This window comes from Triturus cristatus, chromosome 2_2 (genome assembly GCF_964204655.1).
Source record: "Triturus cristatus chromosome 2_2, aTriCri1.1, whole genome shotgun sequence".
Classification (NCBI taxonomy): domain Eukaryota; kingdom Metazoa; phylum Chordata; class Amphibia; order Caudata; family Salamandridae; genus Triturus; species Triturus cristatus.
The window spans coordinates 428,905,577-428,926,663 of NC_140582.1; the positions used below are offsets into that span (position 1 = coordinate 428,905,577).

At 46.5% G+C, this 21,087-nt stretch overlaps 1 protein-coding gene across 8 annotated transcripts in view; it reads right to left on the bottom strand.

The window, feature by feature from the left end:
• ELF2 (E74 like ETS transcription factor 2) overlaps positions 1 to 21,087 on the bottom strand; it is a 593,917-nt gene that overhangs the window by 226,632 nt on the left and 346,198 nt on the right. For all 8 annotated transcript variants that reach the window (XM_085641518.1, XM_085641513.1, XM_085641515.1 and 5 more), the window contains one exon: positions 8,369 to 8,534. In XM_085641518.1, the coding sequence (XP_085497644.1) occupies positions 8,369 to 8,534 (166 nt within the window). The remainder of the gene's footprint in view (positions 1 to 8,368; positions 8,535 to 21,087) is intronic.

The window sequence follows — 21,087 nt, forward strand, 5'->3', positions numbered from 1 at the left end:
CCGCCGGATACACAGCAGCCGGATATGTCGTCGCTCACCTCTGACCACAGGGAGCCCTCTCCGCTCCGGCCCATGGGCTGTCTCAGAGGGCTTCCTCTCTCTATTTCGAACAAGTTACTTACCTTCGGTAACGATATATCTGTAAGAAACATTAGTTAGTGATAGATTCCTTACCTGAGAATTACCCCCAGGCATCAGACTGGATCCAGAAAGTTTGTCAGCAGTACCCCTGCGCGTTGGAAGGTGGCGTCGTATGGCTCCGCCGCACTGACGTCAGTTCTGTCCACGACTTTCCGTGCTAGGAACGCAGAGCCATGCAAGATACGGACCACTGGTGCCTTGAACTAGGGCCGTGAAAAGGATGACCTTAATCCTAGAAACCAGTTCGCAGAACGGGGAGGATGGGTGAAGCGGTAAGGAATCTATCACTAACTAATGTTTCTTACAGATATATCGTTACCGAAGGTAAGTAACTTGTTCATCTGAAAGAAAAAGTTATAGATTCCTTACCTTAGAATAGATCCCCCAGCAATACCAACCCCGGTGGTGGGTCTGCGAACCAAGATCACACCAGGAAGTCCCGGAGAACAGAACAGCCAAAGAAGCCGTCTCTCCGGACTTGGCTGTCCAGGCAATAGTGTTTAATAAAAGTGTGCAGCGAGGCCAACGTAGCTGCCTGACAGATGTCTTGTAAGGGGACACCACGTCCCAATGCCGTAGTGGCAGCCGTCGCCCTGGTAGAATGGGCGCGCCGCCCCAACGGAGGCTCCTTCTTAGCCAGAGAATAACAGGCTTTAATACACAGGACGACCCGTCTAGAGATAGTCTGCTTGTGTACGGCCCTACCTTTCTTGGCGCCAACGTAGCCAACAAAGAGCTGGTCATCCACACTGTTGTGTGCGGTTCAGGTAAAATGAGAGCGCACGTTTTGGGTCCAGACGGTGGAGCCTCTCTTTCTCTCTGGAAGGATGTGGAGGGAAGGTGGGCAAAGCGATGGTTTGCCCGATGTGAAATGCAGTGACCACTTTTGGCAAAAAGGATGGCCGTGTTCTGAGCACACTTGTCCGGGTGGACAGACAGAAAAGGACGTTTACAAGAAAGAGCCTGGAGCTCGTTCACTCACTCTCCTAGCTGAGGTGATGGCAACCAGGAAGCAGTCTTCAAAGTTACTAGACGTAGAGGACAGTTGTGAAGAGGCTCAAAGGGAGCGCACATCAAGTATGTGAGAACCAGGTTCAAGTCCCACTGTGGCATCACAAAAGGAATAGGAGGGAAAAGGTAGGTAATGCCTTTGAGGAATCTATTTACAACAGGGGACTTGAAAAGAGGGTTGATCAGGGAGCCTGAGGAAGGCTGAAATAGCAGAAAGGTAGCCCTTGATATTGCCCAGAGCAGTGTCCTGCTGGGCTAAAGAAAGAAGGAACAAAAGGACTTCTGAAAGAGGGGCAGAAAGGGGATCCACAGCCTTTGCTGTGCACCATGCCACAAATTTGTTCCACCTGCAGGCGTATACCAACTTAGTGGAGGGACGCCTAACTGCCAGAATGACATCACAAACTTTAGGAGGCAAGTCGAAAGGAATCAACTGCCGCCGCTCAATCTCTACGCAAGGAGGTGGAGACTGGACAGGTTCGGGTGGAGGACCGTCCCCTGCTGCTGCGACAGAAGATCCTCCCGAAGAGGCAGTCGGATCGGGGGATTGATGGTCATACTAAGTAGCTCGGGATACCAAACTCTTCGAGCCCAGTTCGGGGCCACAAGAATGACTTGGGCCCGGTCGCGCCTCATCTTCTTCAGTGAACCTGTCAGGTGTTGAACCACCAGTGAAATGCCCTGATGTTCCAGCCATGTCCAGAGGCACAGAGCCTCTGGACATAGGGTCCACGACCCGACCCCACCCTGTTTGTTGCAGTACCACATGGCGGTGGTGTAGTCTGTGAACACCTGCACTACTCTCTCCTTGATAGAGGGAAGGAATGCCTTCAGTGCAAGTCGGATCGCACGGAGCTCTAGAAGGTTGATATGGAGCCGGGACTCCGCCGGAGACCAGAAGCCTCTGATCTCCGCCTCTCCCAGGTGGCTGCCGATCCCAGGATGGACACATCCATCACCACTGTGTGCTCTGGTTGGGGAAGGGAGAGGGATCTGCCATTGACCCATGCTGTTTGTGAGCCACCACTGCAATTGTTGTGCAGTGCCCTCCGAGATCTGGACGGACTCGGACTGGTTCCCCTGATGCTGCGCCCACTGGAACTTAAGGTCCCACTGCAGAGTCCGCATATGCCATCTGGCATGATCGACCAGCAGGATACAGGAGGCCATGAGGCCCAGCAGCCTCAGGGTCATCCTGACCGAAACCCAGGATAGAGGCTGAAAGATTGGAATCAGAGCCTGAATATCCTGGACTCGCCGTTCGGGAGGACAGACCCGAAAGCACATCGTATCCAGAACCGCTCCGATGAAGAGGAGCTTCTGAAAGGGAATCAGGTGTGACTTTGGCACATTGATGGAGAACCCCAGCAAAGGCAGGAGGTCGGCTATAGTCTGGAGGTGGAAGAAGACTGCCTGGGGCGAGCCTGCCTTCAACAGCCAGTCGTCGAGATAGGAGAAGACTGGAACCTCTGATCTGCACAGATGAGCTGCGACCACCGCCATCACTTTCGTGAATACCCGAGGGGCGCTGGTAAGGCCAAAGGGGAGCACGGTAAGCAAAGTGTTCGAGGCCTACTGTAAACCGTAGGTAATGCCGGTGGGCCGGCAGGACGGGAATATGGAAATATGCGTCCTGCAGATCCAACGCTACCATCCAGTATCCAGGGTCGAGGGCAGACAAGACCTGAGCCAGAGTGAACATCCTGAACTTCTCCTTCCGGAGGAAGCGATTGGCGTTCCGAAGGTCCAAGATAGGACACAGGCCCTTGTCCTTCTTGGGAACCAGAAAGTAGTGCAAGTAGCAACCACGTCCTACTTCTTGCGCAGGAACGGGCTCGATGGCCCCCTTGGCCAAGAAGGCTACGGCTTCCTGTTGAAGAAGTGCCAAGTGATCCCCCAACATGCAGGGGTACTGGGGTGGCATGGCTGGAGGGGTAGTCTCGAAGGGGAGGGAGTAGCCCCTTTGGAGTATTTGTAAAACCCACCTGTCTGTGGTGATGGTGCACCAGTGGGGGAGGTGATGGCGAATCCTGCCACCCATTGGCGTTTGATGGGCCTGAAAAACCGGACTAGGAAGGTTTGGAGGCAGTGGTGGCTGGGGTGGAGGTGGACTGACCCCGCCCGCTGGCCGCCTGACCCACCTTGGTGGGTTCCACGTCCACGCTGGTACTGTTGCTGCGCAGGCCTGTGCCTCTGAAGCGAACGTGCTGGGGTGCCCATTCTGTGGCCACGAAAGGAGCGAAAAGCAGAAGGCGGAGGATGGCGAGTGGCCGAAATGCCAAAGGACTTGGCCGTAGCCCGCGAGTCCTTAAAACCACCTACACACTATCTGCCTTGTTGCCCAAAAGGCGAATGCCATCAAAGGGCATGTCCATGAGTGTTCTGGACATCCCCAGAGAAACCAGTTGTCCTCAGCCAGGTGTGCAAAACGCCCTGCTCAGCGAGTCGGTGGTGTCAAGGCCACAACAGATTGTGAACTTGGCTGCATTCCTCCCCTTCAGCAATAGCTTGAGAGAGCACTGTCCGGGCCTCCTCCGGACACTGAGGCAGCACCTGCGCCACCATATCCCACACAGAGTGGGAATAACGGTCCAAGAGACATGCAGTGTTCACAGACACAGCCCTGAACTGACGGAAGAAAAAAATCTTCTTCCCGAACTGTTCCAGTCTCTTAGATTCCCTGTCTGGGGGTGCGGTAGGGAATGCGCTCTGGGACGTGGAGGCTTGGACAACCAAGCTCTCAGGGGTGGGGTGTTGGGAAAGGAAAAGGGGGTCGCCCGGGGCCGGGCGATGGCGTCGGGCCACGTTCCTGTCCACAGGAGACCTGACCAGGTGCCCAAAAGAACGTTCGAAATTGCATCATTAAAAGGCAGCAGTGGCTCCACAGAGGTAGCCGCCGACTGAAGCACTTCTGTCAGGAGGTCAGTCCTGACGGCCACTGTAGGGAGCTTGAGGTGGAGGGCCTTGGCCGCCCTACGCAACACCACTGCGTAACTTGCACCCTCCTCCGTAGCTATGGTAGGAGGAGTTAGCCTGCCAATGTCAGGAGAGGTATCAGGACCACTGGCATCCCCCAGCTCCTCTGCCCAGTCCAGGTCATATGCACACAGAGCTGTGAGTGGGTCCTCAGACCCCTCCGAGACCTTCCTCCGAAGGCTGATGTACAGGCCGAAAATAAGGAGGCCTGACATAGGGGTAGAAAGGCCCCATCGGCGTTGGAATCGGCGTCGAGCGACGCCGTTCCTGCGCCATGTCCACATTGGAGCTGAAACCGGGGAAGACGTTGTCCGGTGGCACGGGCGACGTCTGAGGAGGTGCCGACGTATGAGGTGGTGCCGACGTCGGTGGAGGTGTCACAAGGTTAACCGGCGTCAACCGGGATCCAGGCCTGGATCCTTGGGGGCCAGCCGGAGCCGACAGCGATGGTGGAGCCGCCAACAGTAAAGGGCGAGGACCCTCAGTCGGGCCCACGGGGCCCAAAGGCACGCCGGTGGGGCCTGGCGGCCCAAAGAGGCGAGCCATGGCTGACAGGAAATTCCTGCAGCTGGGCCAGAGTCGCCGACAGGCCCGGGAAGGGCAGGTAGGCCGATGGCGACTGCATAGACTCCGCCGGAGCCGCGGGGGAGGCACCACCCGCACCCTCAGCCGCGTTGCGCGATGGGAAGCCGGAGAGCAATGTCGCTTCTTCGACTTCTTGTGATGCTTCGTCTTACCTGACTCCGAGTGCGAAGACTTCGATCCCGACGAACAACGGTGGTGGCTCCGCGGCCGGTCCCTTGACCTCCCTCGGGACCCGGACTTTGAACGGTGTGGAGCCGACTGCTGGACTTCAAGCAACTTTCGGGACTGCTCCCGCAAAGTCTTCGAGGCCATGGCCTGGAAGTTGGGGCACGACTTGGGGTCTTGGTTGCGCCCCAGGCAGTAGAGGCACGCGGTGCAGATCCGTCAACGACATCATTTGATGACAGTCCCCGCAGGACTTGAAGCCGGGCATCCCTACGGTACCAGGAGTCGATCGACTTGAAAAATAGAGACGAAAAGGCCTTGAAAAACTGAGTCAATAGGTGACTGGGGGTACCGCTCTCTCTAGATCTGCGCTTGCTGGCACGGAGAAAGAAAGAACTGACGTCAGCGCGCGAGTGCGGCGTCTAAGTAGCTGCCGTGACGTAATCTCGGCGACCACAATGCCAACGACGGACACGGAGCCGCACGACGTCACATTCGGACGCGCAGGGGTCAGAATGACGAAGACTTTCCCGAACCAGTCTGACGCCTAGGGGTCCTTCTAAGGTAAGGAATCCATCTCTACGGGTTTCTTTCAGATGCAGTGACCCCCGGTGCCAGAGCGCGGCAGTTATAGACACCGCTCAACTTTGATGTGCTGAGCGCCGGCCAGCACTGCCAGGCGTCTCCCTGCTTAGAGACGCCGGGGCCCTGCCAGCCAGGCCACGCGTTCCTCCCCTCAGCAGGCTGCACTCTGCCCATCAGCGGCCACAGGGCGTCTCCAGTGGAACGGAATTCACTATGACAGTCCCTGGTGCTTAAACAGGGCTCATCACGCTTTTCCGTGCTCCCTCCTATAGCAGCACAGGATGGATGGCCAAGAGGACTGAGGGATGGTGAAGGAGCAAACTCAATCCACATCCGCCATCTCCAGCGGTTAGCCACACCCCTCCCTGTGTGATAACCTTTCATAATGGACACCATTTTCAAAAGGACAGACGGAGCAGCTCTGCCTGTTGTAGAGCAGTCAACTGATTTCAGCTTTTGTAACTTCTTCATAACAGATTAGAAAAGCATGGAAAAAATAAGACCTTGTCGGGTCAAGTCTTACTCTAATTAGATCCTCTGTCCAAATTTAACTCTGACACCACCTGGGGCAAGCAAACAGGCTTCAGTCTCAGTATTATCTCAAAGAAAAGAGGTTTTTAGAGGGTCAGCACTCTGTGACCTAAAGTATTCTCCACCAAAGTACAGTCTTCTCAGTCAACGGTTTTAATGAAAATGAATAAAAGAGCACTAGTGGGCCTCCTTAAAAACAAACACTCAATTGAGATCTCACTGAGCAGAAATAAAAGGTTTTGGAGAAAACCTATTTTGCACATCTGCTACGCTTCTAACCTTTTTTAGGATGTAGACAGGGATCCAAGTTTGGTGTACCATATTTATATTAAAATAGCCGCTAATTATCCATGAACTGGTAAGACAGATTGCAAACTCCAACATGATCCAATAACACCACGGGAGGATTCAGGACCATTTAATCACAGCAACCAAAATGAACCCCTCCTCTTGAACATATTTGCAGTGTGGTCTCCTAGCAGCAGAAAACGCATCCAGGGCCTGTATTAAAGTTAACAATTTTTCAGTCTCATTCTGTCAGCCTGAAGGCAAAGGGTCTCCAAGTTTGTTTGTAGGACTGTCACTTTCTGTTTCAACAGAAGGCAATTCTTTTTGTGAGCATCTTTGGAGCACAAAGACCAAGCTCTGTAGATTCTGAGAAAACATTCCTTTTTGAATCCAGTGCAATGTGAACCACTTTACCATTTATGAATTGTGATATTCCCATTCCCAGTGATGTATGGGAGTAATGCAATTGAATGGAATACCATTGTAGGAGCATCAACCAGAAAATATCTTTGTAGAAACGCACTAGAACAGAGAAAAAGAAGATTTACAAATAGATTCTTAAGTTAATAGGTGCACAAGAAGGATCTTCATCACAGGGTGAAGCTCCCTTTTACCATTTGTCGCCATCAGTGATCGCCTGCCTGAATAGTATTGTTTTCTGAACAAGTAAGCTGCAAAGATGATAGTGTTGTGGTGCAAAACCCAGAAAGGCCATATATCACCTCAATAAACAGTTTGAAAAACGTCACCACTGCTTTTGATAGTAACGTGCATTGGATGTAGCTTTGCCTGTATGGACCTGCAGTGTATGGCCTCAAGAAGGTAAGAGGTCAGTTAAAGCCAAGTGGATGCCACAAAGTTGTAGCAAACTGAAGTATATCATCTATACAGGAACCAACTAGGTCCCACTACACTAGAAATCCTCATAATGAGCACCCAGCAAGATGAAAGGAGTCCATGACTACGGTTATGAGGACATCCACCACTGCGTCTCGGTTAGGCGTGACAGAAAGCATGTCCGAATGTTTTCCAATATATTGGTTCCACTGTCAATGAAAGTGACTATTAGTAACAGGAAAATACAAGATGCTTTGAGCTCAACAGTTGAAGGTACACTACTCATATTTAGGAGCAGGACACACTGTGAAACTGCCAAGAAGACTTTTCAAAATGGAGTGAAAGACCAAAGCCTTACCAAAGGAACCAAGTTCTTTGCAGGTTTTCTGTGGTTTTGCCAAAGTAGGTTGATGTAATTAATCAGTCATCCAGATTCGGAAATAAGTGAATGTTCTACTACTACAAAAAGGGTTGAGGCAACAAACTACATCCTTTTGATAAAACAATTTTATGGGGGAGGCCAGTTCAGTTCACACTGAAACAAGGGAAACAATCTGGAAGTGTTATTAATGCTGGATGAACCTGAGGAAATGAGGACAATGCCTCATAAGGATTTAAAAGAAGCCAAATGAAGAACTTTAGACATAATCCAGTGATTCGGGATAGAGGACTTGGAGAAAGTTGATTACGGTGGACATCTTAAACAACTGCTTCTTGAGGAATCAAATTTAGAAATTGTCAGTGGTTCGGGAATAAAAACTCTTTAAAAAGGCTGCAATCTCTCAACAGCCCTTTGCCAGGCAGATCTGTTACAGATGCATGCTTGCTAGAGAAAACATTCTGCCTTTCAACATTTATTAATGTTTCATAGATGCAGTTTGGTTCGCCTACTAAAGAAACTTAAACCAAAAATAAATACAGTGAAAAAAAATATGGTTTGATTATTGGATGAATTGAAACAATGACCAGAAGCCAAACTTCCATTTCATGGTGTCAGCATTGCAAAGGGGTCCAGATATGGAAAATTAAACTTGCACTTCTTAATCGGACAGGTATTTGTCTTTTGAGAGCACTACAGGGTTTTAAACTAAATGCCCAGTAATTGTCAATGCATATATCAACATATGAGTAACAGGCTACATACAAACCACCTCACAGCTTTCAATTTGTAGAATATTTTAACATAGAATTTATAATCTTATCATATACTTAGATGTATCAATATACTGGTCATGAAGGAGATCATTACCGGTTTCCACTACTTCCGTCTCAATTTCTTGCTCCTCTGCTACATCTTGCATCATGAACATTTCATCATCGTACACCAAGATTTGAGCTGCATAACCCTGTTCTAGCCTTGCACTAGGAACTGGTTCCACGATCACTGCAGGGTACTCGGTGACCTGTACTTCCTCCTAAACAACGAAATAAAAAACAAAGCCAGACAAACTCCAGATAGTTATTATTGGTCTGAATATCACAACTTAAACTGCCTCTTAGTCTTTCTGTAAAACAGCTATAAGAAAAGACTGAGCATGTGCAGCTACAAAAAATTAAATGTAAAGCCAATAGGACTTTCCTCAGTAAATTTGTGCAATGGTTATCTTTTTATTGCAAGCATTTACCACAAAAAGAAAAAAATCTAAGACAATATGCCACCTAAATTTGGCAGCATAATGCTTGTAATAAAAATTTTCAATTACATTTTAAATTTAAATTAGCCATTACATATAATTGTAATAGGACAGTATATATGCTTTGTACTAGGTAAGTGAACTTAAAACAAGTAGAGCAAATCTTTTACATTTTCATAAACATCACAGGAATATAGGATTTTTAGTGGTGCAAAAAACTGCAAATTAGAGCTATCTGAAGACCCCGTTTAAACACAGAAGGACGGCCAAAAAAACCCAAAAAAGATAAAGAATGGAAAGAAAAAAAAGCACTGGTGAAGTAAAGTAGTGACCCACAGGCCCAGACCTTGAAGTTTTTTTCTATTTGAGGTGGATATGCACCTGCTATCACTCACAGTGCAAGAGAGCAGAGAATCAATGGCTTAAATGGGTTTACCAATAACCCATGCTGTATGCTATGGTGTGCAGAAGCAAAATGTGAATGACAGTTGAATAGCCCAATGAATAAAGAGAAATGACCCACCAAAAGCCCTCCACATACGTATTATTGGTTTTTTAAATTTATTTATTCCAAAAGACTGGCACCACTCAAAATGCTAATTCAGAAAATAGGATCCTGTTTATAGTGACACAAACAGCAGAAGCAACTATTTACAAATGGAAATATATACCACTAGAAAGTTCCTCAAAGTCTGGCATTAAAAGAAAGCTAAACTAAAAGGGCATTGCGCCTTCTTGCTCAACTAGCAGCTCTTAAGAAGGAAGGCTACATTTCTATTTTGTGAATAGGACAAGTGGCAGTTTAAAGTAAGAGGTTTTGTTTTATTGTAAATATAAATTAAATGTATTTCAATGCTGAGAAGGTGAGATTTGTATACACAGGCTATTAAATACACAAATTAACTTATATGGAAAATTACAAATTATTGCTCTCCTTTTCCCCCACCAAACAAGAGCAATGAAACAAGGTGACTTTCTGCCTTTCTTTTCTACCCAGATATCCTGAATTTCTGCGTTTTCTCTGTTAGGCTTCTGGCCACTTATTCACCGAGTTGGAAGCAGTCCCTTTTGTTTCCTTGCTTCTGTAATCTGGTTTTGAATTCTTGCGTTAGCTCCATGTAATAGCAGAATAACAGTTGTTCCAGTGCCTGTTGGGTACATTCCTCAAGGTCTTTGTTCGGAATTTTAGTTCCAGCTTCCCTTTACTACCAGGGAATTGAACATACCAGTGCCTGTTCGTACAGCTTCTCCCGATCTCAGAATTCCTGATCTGGACTTCTAATGCCCTGTTCACGAGTTCTTATCCTGAATTTCTCCCAGACTCCTTGACATCTCTATTGTTCTCTGAGCTCTGGTGGAGTATATACCTTCAGTCTCAGTTTTGTTTATTGCCTGGTTTCCTGCTCTTTATTTTGGTCCATCTTGCATTCTGGTTATTCTTCCCACTCTGGTTTTATGTTCCATTCCAAACTCAGTCCGCTGGCTGTTGCACTCCAGTATCAGTTTACAGTGTGGCCTCAGGACGGTTCTACGTTCTATTACGTAAAGGAAAAACTTTTGCTGTTGTACCAAAGTCCTTTGGACGCTTACCTGTCTCAGTGTTGTTGTCAGTTTCGGTCTACATTGCACACTGTACAACAGCCTCTATAACAGCAGGCCCAAACTATGGCTTTGCCGTATGATTCTAATTATGAGAAAGCTGCTGGTATCAATCCAAAAGACTATCCCTAAGCTACTAAGAGACCTCTAGTCACATACTAGTACATCCCTTACTTTGATCAAACCTTGTTATAGGGTTACGTTTGGTCGTCTCCAATCTCTCTTTTTACAGCCACCTCTTGTCCTTTGTAGTCCTGTAACCACAGTTTATTCTTTTGAGCAGACAGCTCTTTAACTTGCCCTCTCATCTTGATAAGTAGTAGTCCCTGCATTCACTACCTGAAAAACCTGCAATCATATAGGCAAACTTTAGCCCCAACTCACAACAGCAGTGGGTGGCACAAATCACACCTAACATAGTGGTGGAAGATATCAACTGGCCATGTCATCTAGAAACAATATAATAAATGATAAGGGAAATCATAGTGAAGCTTCAGGGGCTGAACAGGACACACAGGTATAGGGCAAGATGTCCTCCTCACTGGAAACACAAAGGGAGACATCCCATCATTAGATCATTCATAGAAGATCCCTTTCAAAACCTCAGAGAAGACAAACTAGTTCAACTAGACTTGGAAGAGATGGGCGACTGAGGTGTCACTGGAGAACACAGCAGATAGCAATGGGAAGGAGCAAACATTTTCGCACCAGGAACTGGCTACACTAAAAGAACAAAATATGGTATACCAGGCCCGCCTTGAGGATTCAGCAAACCGATGCAGATGAAACAATTTAAGAATAAGGGGAGTGCCAAGAAAAGTAAAGGGTGCTGATATAGAAAACGTTGTCCAACGACTGTTTAAATCTATACTGCCAACCGAAGACATAATCCTGGACAGAGTAATGGCATATAAAAACAAAGCTCATTGTCCAGCATATATAAAAATGATAGTACAGTTTTTTTGGACTTAAGAAAAACACAATGGAAGTGATCACGAAATATGGGGACATCAACTTCGATGGTGCCAAAATCCTGCTCTACCAGGGCTTTTCTGTCAATCACCCTCCAAAAGAGACAATCCTTTCAACCCACTTCAGACTTCTTAAACTCTAAAGGAATACCATATAAGCTGGGAACCCCTCCCACCTTTCATTTCAGTGAAGATACCAGCTGCAAATGTCCAACTCACTAGGAGAAGCTAACCTGGGTCTAAGGGCTGAATGAGGATACAGACAATGAAGAAGAATGCCGACCCAGACCATCATGTAAGCTCCCACGAAGAAGAGGCAGGAGGAAAAGAAAAGGCAGGCAGACGAAGACAAACTAACAGAAGAAGTGATGCAGCGATAATGGCATAGACCAACTGCTGAAACTTTTATCTACACACCGAAATAGAGACTGAGCATTATCCTGGAGAACCAGGGACTAAAGGGGGGTGACACCCAGAAATGGTTTAGCGAGATGGAAATGATTATGTGTATTTGGATGGATATTTGATGCAGAGAGTATACATTTTGTCTTAAAAAAGGGAAAAAGAGCTCCAATATCCTGTTTTCAAGAGCCAGGAAATAGAACCACATGTAACTGCCACTAAACTGATATGAAATGATGGGACACCAGTGGTCTGAGCACCCTAATAAGAAACAATGCCAGTTTTCCAGACTTTAAAAGTCTGTGGGCTATATTGTCTATGATTTCCTTTCATTGTCTCTATAAAAAGCGTTTTGTACTAGAGACTTTCTTTTTAAAGATTAATAATCTTTTTTTTTAATTTTTTTTTTTTTAATTGGACATAGCAGTCTTCCGATAAGTAATAAACTATTGGAAAAGATTTCTTTTCTGGGAGTGGGGCCAACTGGGTCCCAAGAAGACTGCTACATATTGGATTTGCTAGATAGAAGTTAGTAAATTCAGTAAATTATTTGGCAGAACCATTACCAGGCATTAATATAATCTAGCTCAGAGTGATCATGTCAGGGGTAGTAAGCGCTATATAAATGCAATTACAATTGTCCTTATCTAGAGTTACTCGATCTTTCGTTCATCTTTTTAGCAACTTTAGGTAGAAGTTAACATCGAAAAATAAATATTGGACCCTTTAAAAGCTAACGAGCATAAAATCTACAGATGACCCCAAAGCCGTTAATCTGGGAAACATAGGGACAAAGCCACCCTTGCAGTTATGCAATGCGTGTATTCATGATAAATGATCCACAATACTTTGACAGCATATCTTAGGATCCGTTTTGTTACTATAAAAGGCCAACCAGTTAGCACCCATCAGACTATAATGTCCCTCCCAGATTAATTTCAGATACACAGAAAAATGCTTGTATATCATCTGCTTGCCGATGTAATTTAAATCCTGTGAAAATAAGGGCATTCAGCGGCTACCTATATATTTTAAGCCTACAGTGAGACATCACATGGTCTCTGTATTTGAATGCTTTTAGAGAAGTTTAAATGTGTTATTTTACACTTGGAGGAAGAACTTCTGTGCGTGTTTTCATATCGAATAGTTATATAGATTGACAGTTGGTCGATGTGTCTTTCTTAAACTGAACATATTTGTCCAAATGAGTTCATTACAATCATACTAGGTCTCTTGGTAGAGAATCACTTAGTTACAAATTGTTTTGGAGCCAATACTATAAAGTAAAACTATATTAAAACCACCCCTATATTAATTATTTATGATAATATTTTATACTACATTATGGAAGGGGTAAGAGCACTATGCTTAGTATATAGGACAAACAACCTGCTCTGATTATTTTACGGCCAAAGTAAGAATTGTAGTTTATTTAGTGACAGTCTAGTAAGGTGACCACAGTCCTGATAAAATAAAGATATTTAATTCCAAATCACATAACAAAAATTGTGTAACCACTACATACTTTAAAAGGTACATATTTGCTTAATCACTTTCTATTAAAATAAATGTTGAAATTTTTCTTTCCAATACCAACTCTCAGATCAGATGCAAGAAAGGAAAGATTGCATTTCAGGTCATAAAAACCATTCATCCGGGTAAGCTAGAACAAAGAAAATCATGAGAATAAAACATTGCACTTGAGTGAAAACTGATATACTTTACCAAGAGAAAAAAAATCCTAGAAACTGCAACTATTCATGTGTGAGTTGCAAGCTTTAATTCATGTCATCATTATACAAAACTTGAGAGCTGAAAAACTGTAAACTACGAAATCTGTGAAAAATGACACTGTGAAACAACTTGCCACCACTTGTTGCCACAGCAAGGTTTTATGCTCATGTTATGTTATGTTATGTTATGTTATGCAGGTTTTTGTATAGCGTACAGCTACTCCAAAGAGTGTCCCGACGCTTTAGAAAGCACACTCATCTTGGAACACAACGACGGAAATAAACAGAAAGAAAATAAAGAAGAAGAAACCTAGTAGAACCTGAAACTAAGAAGTAAAGAGCCAGGTTTTAAGCCCCTTCCTGAAAGCCAGCAAGTTTGGAGTGCTACGCAGGGCCACAGGCAATTTGTTCCACAGCTGAGGCACTAAACATTTGAAGGAGCGGCCGCCAATGCGAGCTCTCTTCGCGCGGGGCACTACAGCAAAAAACAAGGCTTCCGACCTTAACGATCTGGCCGGACGGTAAAAAGACAACCTGTCCTGGAGATATTTTGCTCCAGATCTGTACAAGGCTTTGTGTGCCAGGGTGAGAGATTTAAAAACTATCCGCTTCCGGACAGGAAGCCAATGGAGAGATTCCAAAAGGCCCGAAGCTCTGGCACAACGAGGTAGTCCAAAAATAGCACGTGCTGCTGAATTCTGAACGACCTGTAGTCGTTGAAGCAGGTATTCAGGCAGGCCGAGATAGAGAACGTTGGCATAATCTATTCTCGAGCCTATCATCGCCTGCATCGTGATCTTCCTATGTTCCTCCGATAGCAGAGGGAGGAACTTGCGAAGCATCCGGAGTACGCCAAAGCAGGTCCCTGTGAGGCCGATTACCTGCGAACTTAGTGTGAGGCCATTGTCGATCTTAATCCCAAGGTTTTTTGCTACCTGGGAGGAACTAGCTGGTGGAAACATGTTCTCAGGCCACCACACTTTCCAGTCCGGGTCCGAGCTGCACCCAAAGAAAAGGACCTCAGATTTATCCGAGTTGCACTTGAGGCTGTTTTGATGGAACCACTGAAACACAGCCTCAAGGCAACCCTGGATCCTGCCTCCATCGAAGTCCGCACCCCTCTCACAGGTGAAGAGGAGCTGGGTGTCATCAGCATAAGAGACGATCTGGGCCCCGAAAGACTCCGCCAGGGCCGCCAGAGGGGTCATAAAGATATTAAAAAGAGTCGGGCTCAGGACAGAGCCCTGAGGAACTCCGACACCCAATGGCGACATATCGGCGGCGCAATCAGAAGCCCAGACCGATTGTCGACGACCTGCCAGAAAAGATCGAAACCACTGGAGCACCGTCCCACAAAGACCAATCTCTGAGAGTCTAGCAAGCAGACCCTCGTGGGGGACGGTGTCAAAGGCCGCCGACAAGTCTAACAACACCAGCATCGCTCTCCCACCCGAATCCAACACCTCCTTTACCGCCTCCGAGACTTCCAAGAGGGCTGTTTCGGTGCTAAGATTGGCGCGAAAACCCGACTGGGTAGGGTGCAATAGATCGTGGACCTCCAGGTAATCGGCAACCGCCCTATGCACGTGCTTTTCAATGACCTTCGCCAGAGCCGGCAGGAGCGAAATAGGTCTATAATTCGCTAAAACCTCTCCATCCAGACCAGGCTTTTTAAGCAGGGGAATAATCATAGCCTGCTTCCAGGACTGGGGAACCACACCCTGTGCAAGAGAACAGTTCAACAGGGGGTTCACAAGAGGATTAATGACAGCTGCCATTTTAGCCAGAAATTTTGCGGGGCAGGCATCCCGAGGGGAACCTGACTTTAGTCCTCCCATCAGGTCAAGAGAAGCTGACAGCGAAAGAGGGGGGAAAGCCGCCAAAGCCACACCGGCACTCAGTCGGGTAGCAGCGGCGTTCTCCACCCAACCTGGTACCTCAGGATCCAGTACACTAAAGGAATCCTGAATCCGCTGGATCTTAGAGGTGAAAAAGTCTGCAATCGCCCTGACCCAAGGCGCAGGAGGGGGGGTCTGGGCAGGCGCTGTGCGAGAGGCTGTAAACTCTCGCACAATGGCGAAAAGCTCCTTACAGGAGTTGGAAGCGGCTTCAATTCTTCTAGCAAAGTAAGCCTTCTTCTCCGCGAGGATGTTCCGATGGTACGCTCTCGCCAGAGACCTGTAAGTGAGTTTCGCCGTCGCGTCGTATTTCACGCGCCAGGCTCTTTCCGCAACCTTGCATTGCCGACGCGAGGCCGCCAATGCTTCCGTGAACCAAGGGGCAGAAGCACCTTTTCCGGGTTTGCGGGGGGGTCTCAGAGGAGCAAGCTCATTGAGCCTCTCTGAGAGCCAGACCTGCAAACGCTCCACATCCTCCTCTAAGTTCCCGGATAAGGCACAAGGGTGATCGGCACAGGACTGTGCCAACAGTTCAGGAGTAATCCGGTGGAGTGGCCTAAAACCCACTAAAGACTGCCGGGGGACACCGGCAGGCTTCCCAGGCTCTGAGAGATAAAATCTCACCAGCCTGTGGTCAGACCAAAGCACCTGGGTGGGGGCCAACATCTCTATAGGGATCGTAGAGAATGTCAAATCCAGGGTATGTCCCTTCTCATGGGTCGGCCCAACATGGTAAGGAACAAGGCCCATAGGGGCTGTGACCTCCAACATTTTCATAGCATCGGGATCCGTTTCAACGTCCATATGGACGTTGAAGTCCCCGGCGACAATGCAATGTTCTGATGTAAAGAGCAAAGAAGAGGTCACCGACTGGAACTCTTCGAAAAAGGAGCCCAAGGGCCCCGGCGGCCGATAAACTAGGAGACCCTTAATCGATTGGTGAGGTGAAAGGACAAGGGCAAAGGCAAGGGATTCACAATCCTTGATCACCTCCGATGGAATAATGGTGCAAGAGACCATTTTGTTGACTATTAAAGCCACGCCACCTCCCCGCCCCTTCATGATTTTCGTTTTTTTAGTTATCCCTGATGAAGGGTGGTTATGACCTGAAATGCACTGGGATTGGGACAGCTTTGAATACTGGAATGTCTAATTAACAGATGTACTGCAACAACTCAAAGAGACCATAATATAAAATGGAAGTCCGCTGATCAGCATTAAAGAGGAATTTATTTTAAACTTTAGATGCATCGCAGCTTAATTACGTTCAAATTATTTCAGCCTACGGGCAATTTTTGGTACAGTGCTTGTTCGGACTGGTCAGCAGATTTCTGCTATATGCGAGATTCAAGTATTAGTGAGTGTTCATCTAACAGAGATCACACCAAGACAGTATATCTTAAACTTATGTAATTAGACTTACTTTGAGCTCTACAATTAAGCGCATTTGCCAGACTCTATGTAGATTTGTAAATCACATTTGCATATCTTGGTTTTTAACCATTTTCTCCACATAAAAATGTTTCCATGTGAATTAATGCCATTCCCTTACCTACACTCTCTGAAAACATGGAGTGTTTGGAGCAGTTGCATACTCAATTTCAACAATTTCTTCAGCATGTTGGCACTTGAATGCACAAATGTTGTGTCAAATGCGATTAGTCAGTAAAGGATAAGGATTAGGTTACTTACCCTGTAAGTATCTGTTTGTGGCATGTAGTGCTGTAGATTCACATGCCTTACATACTACTGCCATCTAGTGTTGGATCGGAATGTGTGCAAGTTGTTTCTTCAAGGAATTTTATTGAGTTCGAGTGACTCGTCCTCTTGGTGATAATGCACATGGGCATCAATTCCATTTTTAGATTGCATTCCTGCAGGCAGGTGAAAATGGAATGTAAACTTAGTGTAGTAAAAGATGTCCATGCATAGCAAAAAGGTAAATGAAACTACAAGAGCCACAAACTCACTCACACCCAGATTGAAACGCTGTTTCACCCGGGCCAGGCAGGCAGTGCCCCTACACAGCTTCTGGTGGGGGTGGTATACCGATGTTATCGACGCAGTCTTTACATTACGCGATGTGTCACACCATTGGCATTATCGCTCCCGATAATGGGTACTCCGAGAAGACACCGGGCAACAACCAGCACTGAACTTGCGCACTGGGAAGACGCCGGGGTGCAGACACTGATGGATCTATACGCTGATAGGCTGCTCCTCCCGTTCGTAGCACTATCCGAGAACTCGGAATTACCGCAGGGTCAATTCCTGCTACATACTGAAATAGTTAATTCGCTAAGTGCGCTGTGGGGAGATATTACGCCGGAACCAGCTACTCATCTAACTATACAATACCTACACGAACTGGACACAGGCCGGCACTTAAAGTGGTTTGCGGAATCTCTCCGGACACACAACGCCGCAGCTGCTCTCCCTCCGTGGCCGCGGGGACATGGACCTGCAGCGGCCTACCACAGACCGGGACTGGGCAAGTATTCTCGAAAATCCGGTGCGCATTCCACGGAATGTTAGATTCCAGCTCATTCAATATTATATCGTCCACAGGGCTTATCCGACGCCGGAGCGTATAAATAGGTATTTTGGCCGCACTGATGCCAAATGTGCGAGATATGATGTAGCGGAGGAAGACCTAATCCATATGTTATGGACTTGTGCTTCCATTCAAACATATTGGGGCGCGGTCACCAGCTGCTTAACTCAATGCACGAAACAGGGGTTGGACTGGACGTGGGAGCAGTGCATCTTGGGGCTATACCCCAGATCCAGGAGGCACAAGGTGACTTCCAGATACATAGATCTGGGACTCAGTCGCCAAACGGCTGCTCAAGCGCCGCTGGAAGTCTCCTACTCCCCCAGTGGTCGTAGCTTGGTACCAGTCCATGCTATGCTGGGCACAGGCGGAAAGATGCCAGGGGACTGCGTAAACAACCGATGGCAGCGGCATGGGACACGATTTTCTCAGACTTTCGCGTGACCTGGCGCGATCGCCTACAGTCGGCACTAGATACACCAACGAATGTCGACGGTTATGAAAGTGCAGATGGCTCATTGTGTGGGGGAAGGGGGTGGTGTTCAGCATCCTGTTCCAAGCTCTGCACAGGCTCATGTATGTTTTCTCTGCCACATCTCCCATGCATACGGAGCGATAGGGTGCGCTGTCCGAGGGGGGCGTCACGGTTGCGGCATACGTGGAAATGTATAATCGTACTGTAAGTGTTTCAGGTGTAGGGTACAATATTCTCTGTTATGTTTTTGTATAAGCAATTTGTACGTTATTTTTGCGCAATACGCTATGTTACTGGATCAATAAATGTACCAAACAGAAGATAACGAATGTAACTGACTAGAATGTTGAATATCAATAAGGGTTCTGTCTATGTACAACCGTGATCTGAACTGTATTAATCACACTGATCAAAAAGAAAATGCACTGGAAATTGCAAATTTATAAAAATAATAATAAAAACAAAGTAAAATAAAAAAATTAAACTACAACTGCCACAGGTTTCCAGGGAGGAGGGTGGGCACATGTGAATCTACAGCACTACATGCCTCAAACAAATGCTTTCAGGGGAAGTAACATAACCCGTTCAAGGCATGTGTAGCTGTAGCTACACATGCTTTGCAAAGACTGTAATAGAGAAAATAGGGCAACCCAGTGACCTAGGCCAGATAATTATCAAAAATGTAGTCCCCATGGGGGAAGTGTAACCTTAGACTTCCACAGCAAATGTATCGTAAAGAAACGTTTCTGCATGTTACTTAATTATGCGATAAGTGCATGGGCAACCTCAGCAAACTGTATGGAAGTAGCAATGGGCTTCCTACTGGTAGGGCTGAAGTGGATGGTTTACTACCGCTTACATCCAAATTGAAGGCTATAAAACAACAGCCCTCAACCGTTCAGCAAAAAATATCACTGCATGCAGTTAAAGATGGTTATTTATATCAGCGCTTTTCGTGTATAAATCATTTAAGAGGCCAGATCCGTCTACTCCAGCCGTGATGGAGTAGTCTGATCCAGCCGGCACGCTGCGCACTTCTAATACTTTCCAAACAAATGGCAGTACTTCTACTGGGGTGAGTTTAGGTTCATACAGAGTCCTCTACTGATGCTGATATACGACACCTTTTAGAAGCCTCTTTTCACATGATTTATGCACGAAAAGCGCTTACCACTGCGAAAGACGCATTTACGGTTGCGGGTTTCTGTGCACCAATCCTTTGGCGTCTCCTGTTCTAAGTAATTGTGTTAACCCCTTCAGTGCCACGCCCTTTCCCCCTCCTGTGCCGGGCGTTGCACTAGTGGGTGGGGTTCATGACGAGATAGTCTCGTCATGGGCACAGCGCAACCGTGCTCCATGACGAGACTATCTCGTCATGGGCACTGAAGAGGTTAAGGGGTCGAAACCCCGACAATAACATATGTGGCCTGGTTTTAAATTTTGATTGAAGTTTTCAACACTCACAGTACCATTTACAACAACATATCCCAATCAGTAAGACATATATATTTCTGTATATAGCAAAAGTCCACTTTATCACACTATTCACTCTCACTGCGCCGTCACTTTGCAGGAGCACCTTGTCTTTTGATGAATGTAAATAATGTGTCACATTATTATGGTCCGTTTCTGCATTATACGAATGTAATTGGCAAAATGAATGCAATTATTGCAGAACTAAGTAACTTGAAGAAAAGTTTCTTTATGATTTTATTGCCGTGGAGGTCTAAGGCTACTTCGCCCATAGGGACCACCTTTTTGACAATAATTGCATAGACTGTAAAGAAGTTCTTCTCAAAGCAGTGGCTAACCTGTGGGTGTTGCAGTTACTTGAAAGAGTACGTAGCACTGCCTGTCCTATATTAGCTTGTTAGCATGCTAGAAAATCCACAGAATAATGCTTTGTGAAGGCGTGTGGTGTAGACCATGTACCTGTTTGGTATATGCTAGCTAATGGGATGTTGCCCAGGAAAGCTATACAAGCCCTTATTTTTCGAGTAGAGTGTGCTCTAGGAGGTGTAGGTAAAATTATTTTGGTTTTAACATAACATATTTGAATGCACTTAACTGCCAATGCCAGCATTTGGATACAGCCTTTCCTTTCTGTGGTGGTGAGTATGCAACAAAAAGTGGTTTTGTTTTTCTAAAAGATTTAGTTCTGTAAATGTAATACATGATGGCTCTTCTGATATCAAATGTACATAGAGCCCTTTCAGCAACTGAGTCTGGTTGAGGAAAGAATACTGGCAACTCAATGGATGGATTGAGATTTATTATTTATTGAGAAGTTTTATATAGCGCTGGCCAGACCTGAGGGTATCGGAGCGCTTTACAACAGTTTTAATGCAAGAGTTACACAATAAGGCAGTGGTATACAAATTGGTTCGGACGTCCCAGCGTGCTGTGCAACATTGAGGTAAGGGAGGTATGAGATAACCTCGTTGCGTGCATGTTGTCTTGGGCTGAACCTCCTTCAAGGAGGAGGGCACGGGGACGGGGAGCAGGGAAGAGGTAGGTCTTAATGAGACATTGTCAGGTGCTACAGAATGCAAGTCTGTGCGCTTCGGCGGCGGCTATCGATTCGGGAAGGATAAAAATAGTAGACTACCTTTGAAAGGATTTTGAGGTTAGTGCGTAGAACCACCCTTTCTTTGAAGTAGTCTTCTAAGGCTAATTCCTGGAGCTTATCAACAAGTCGAAGT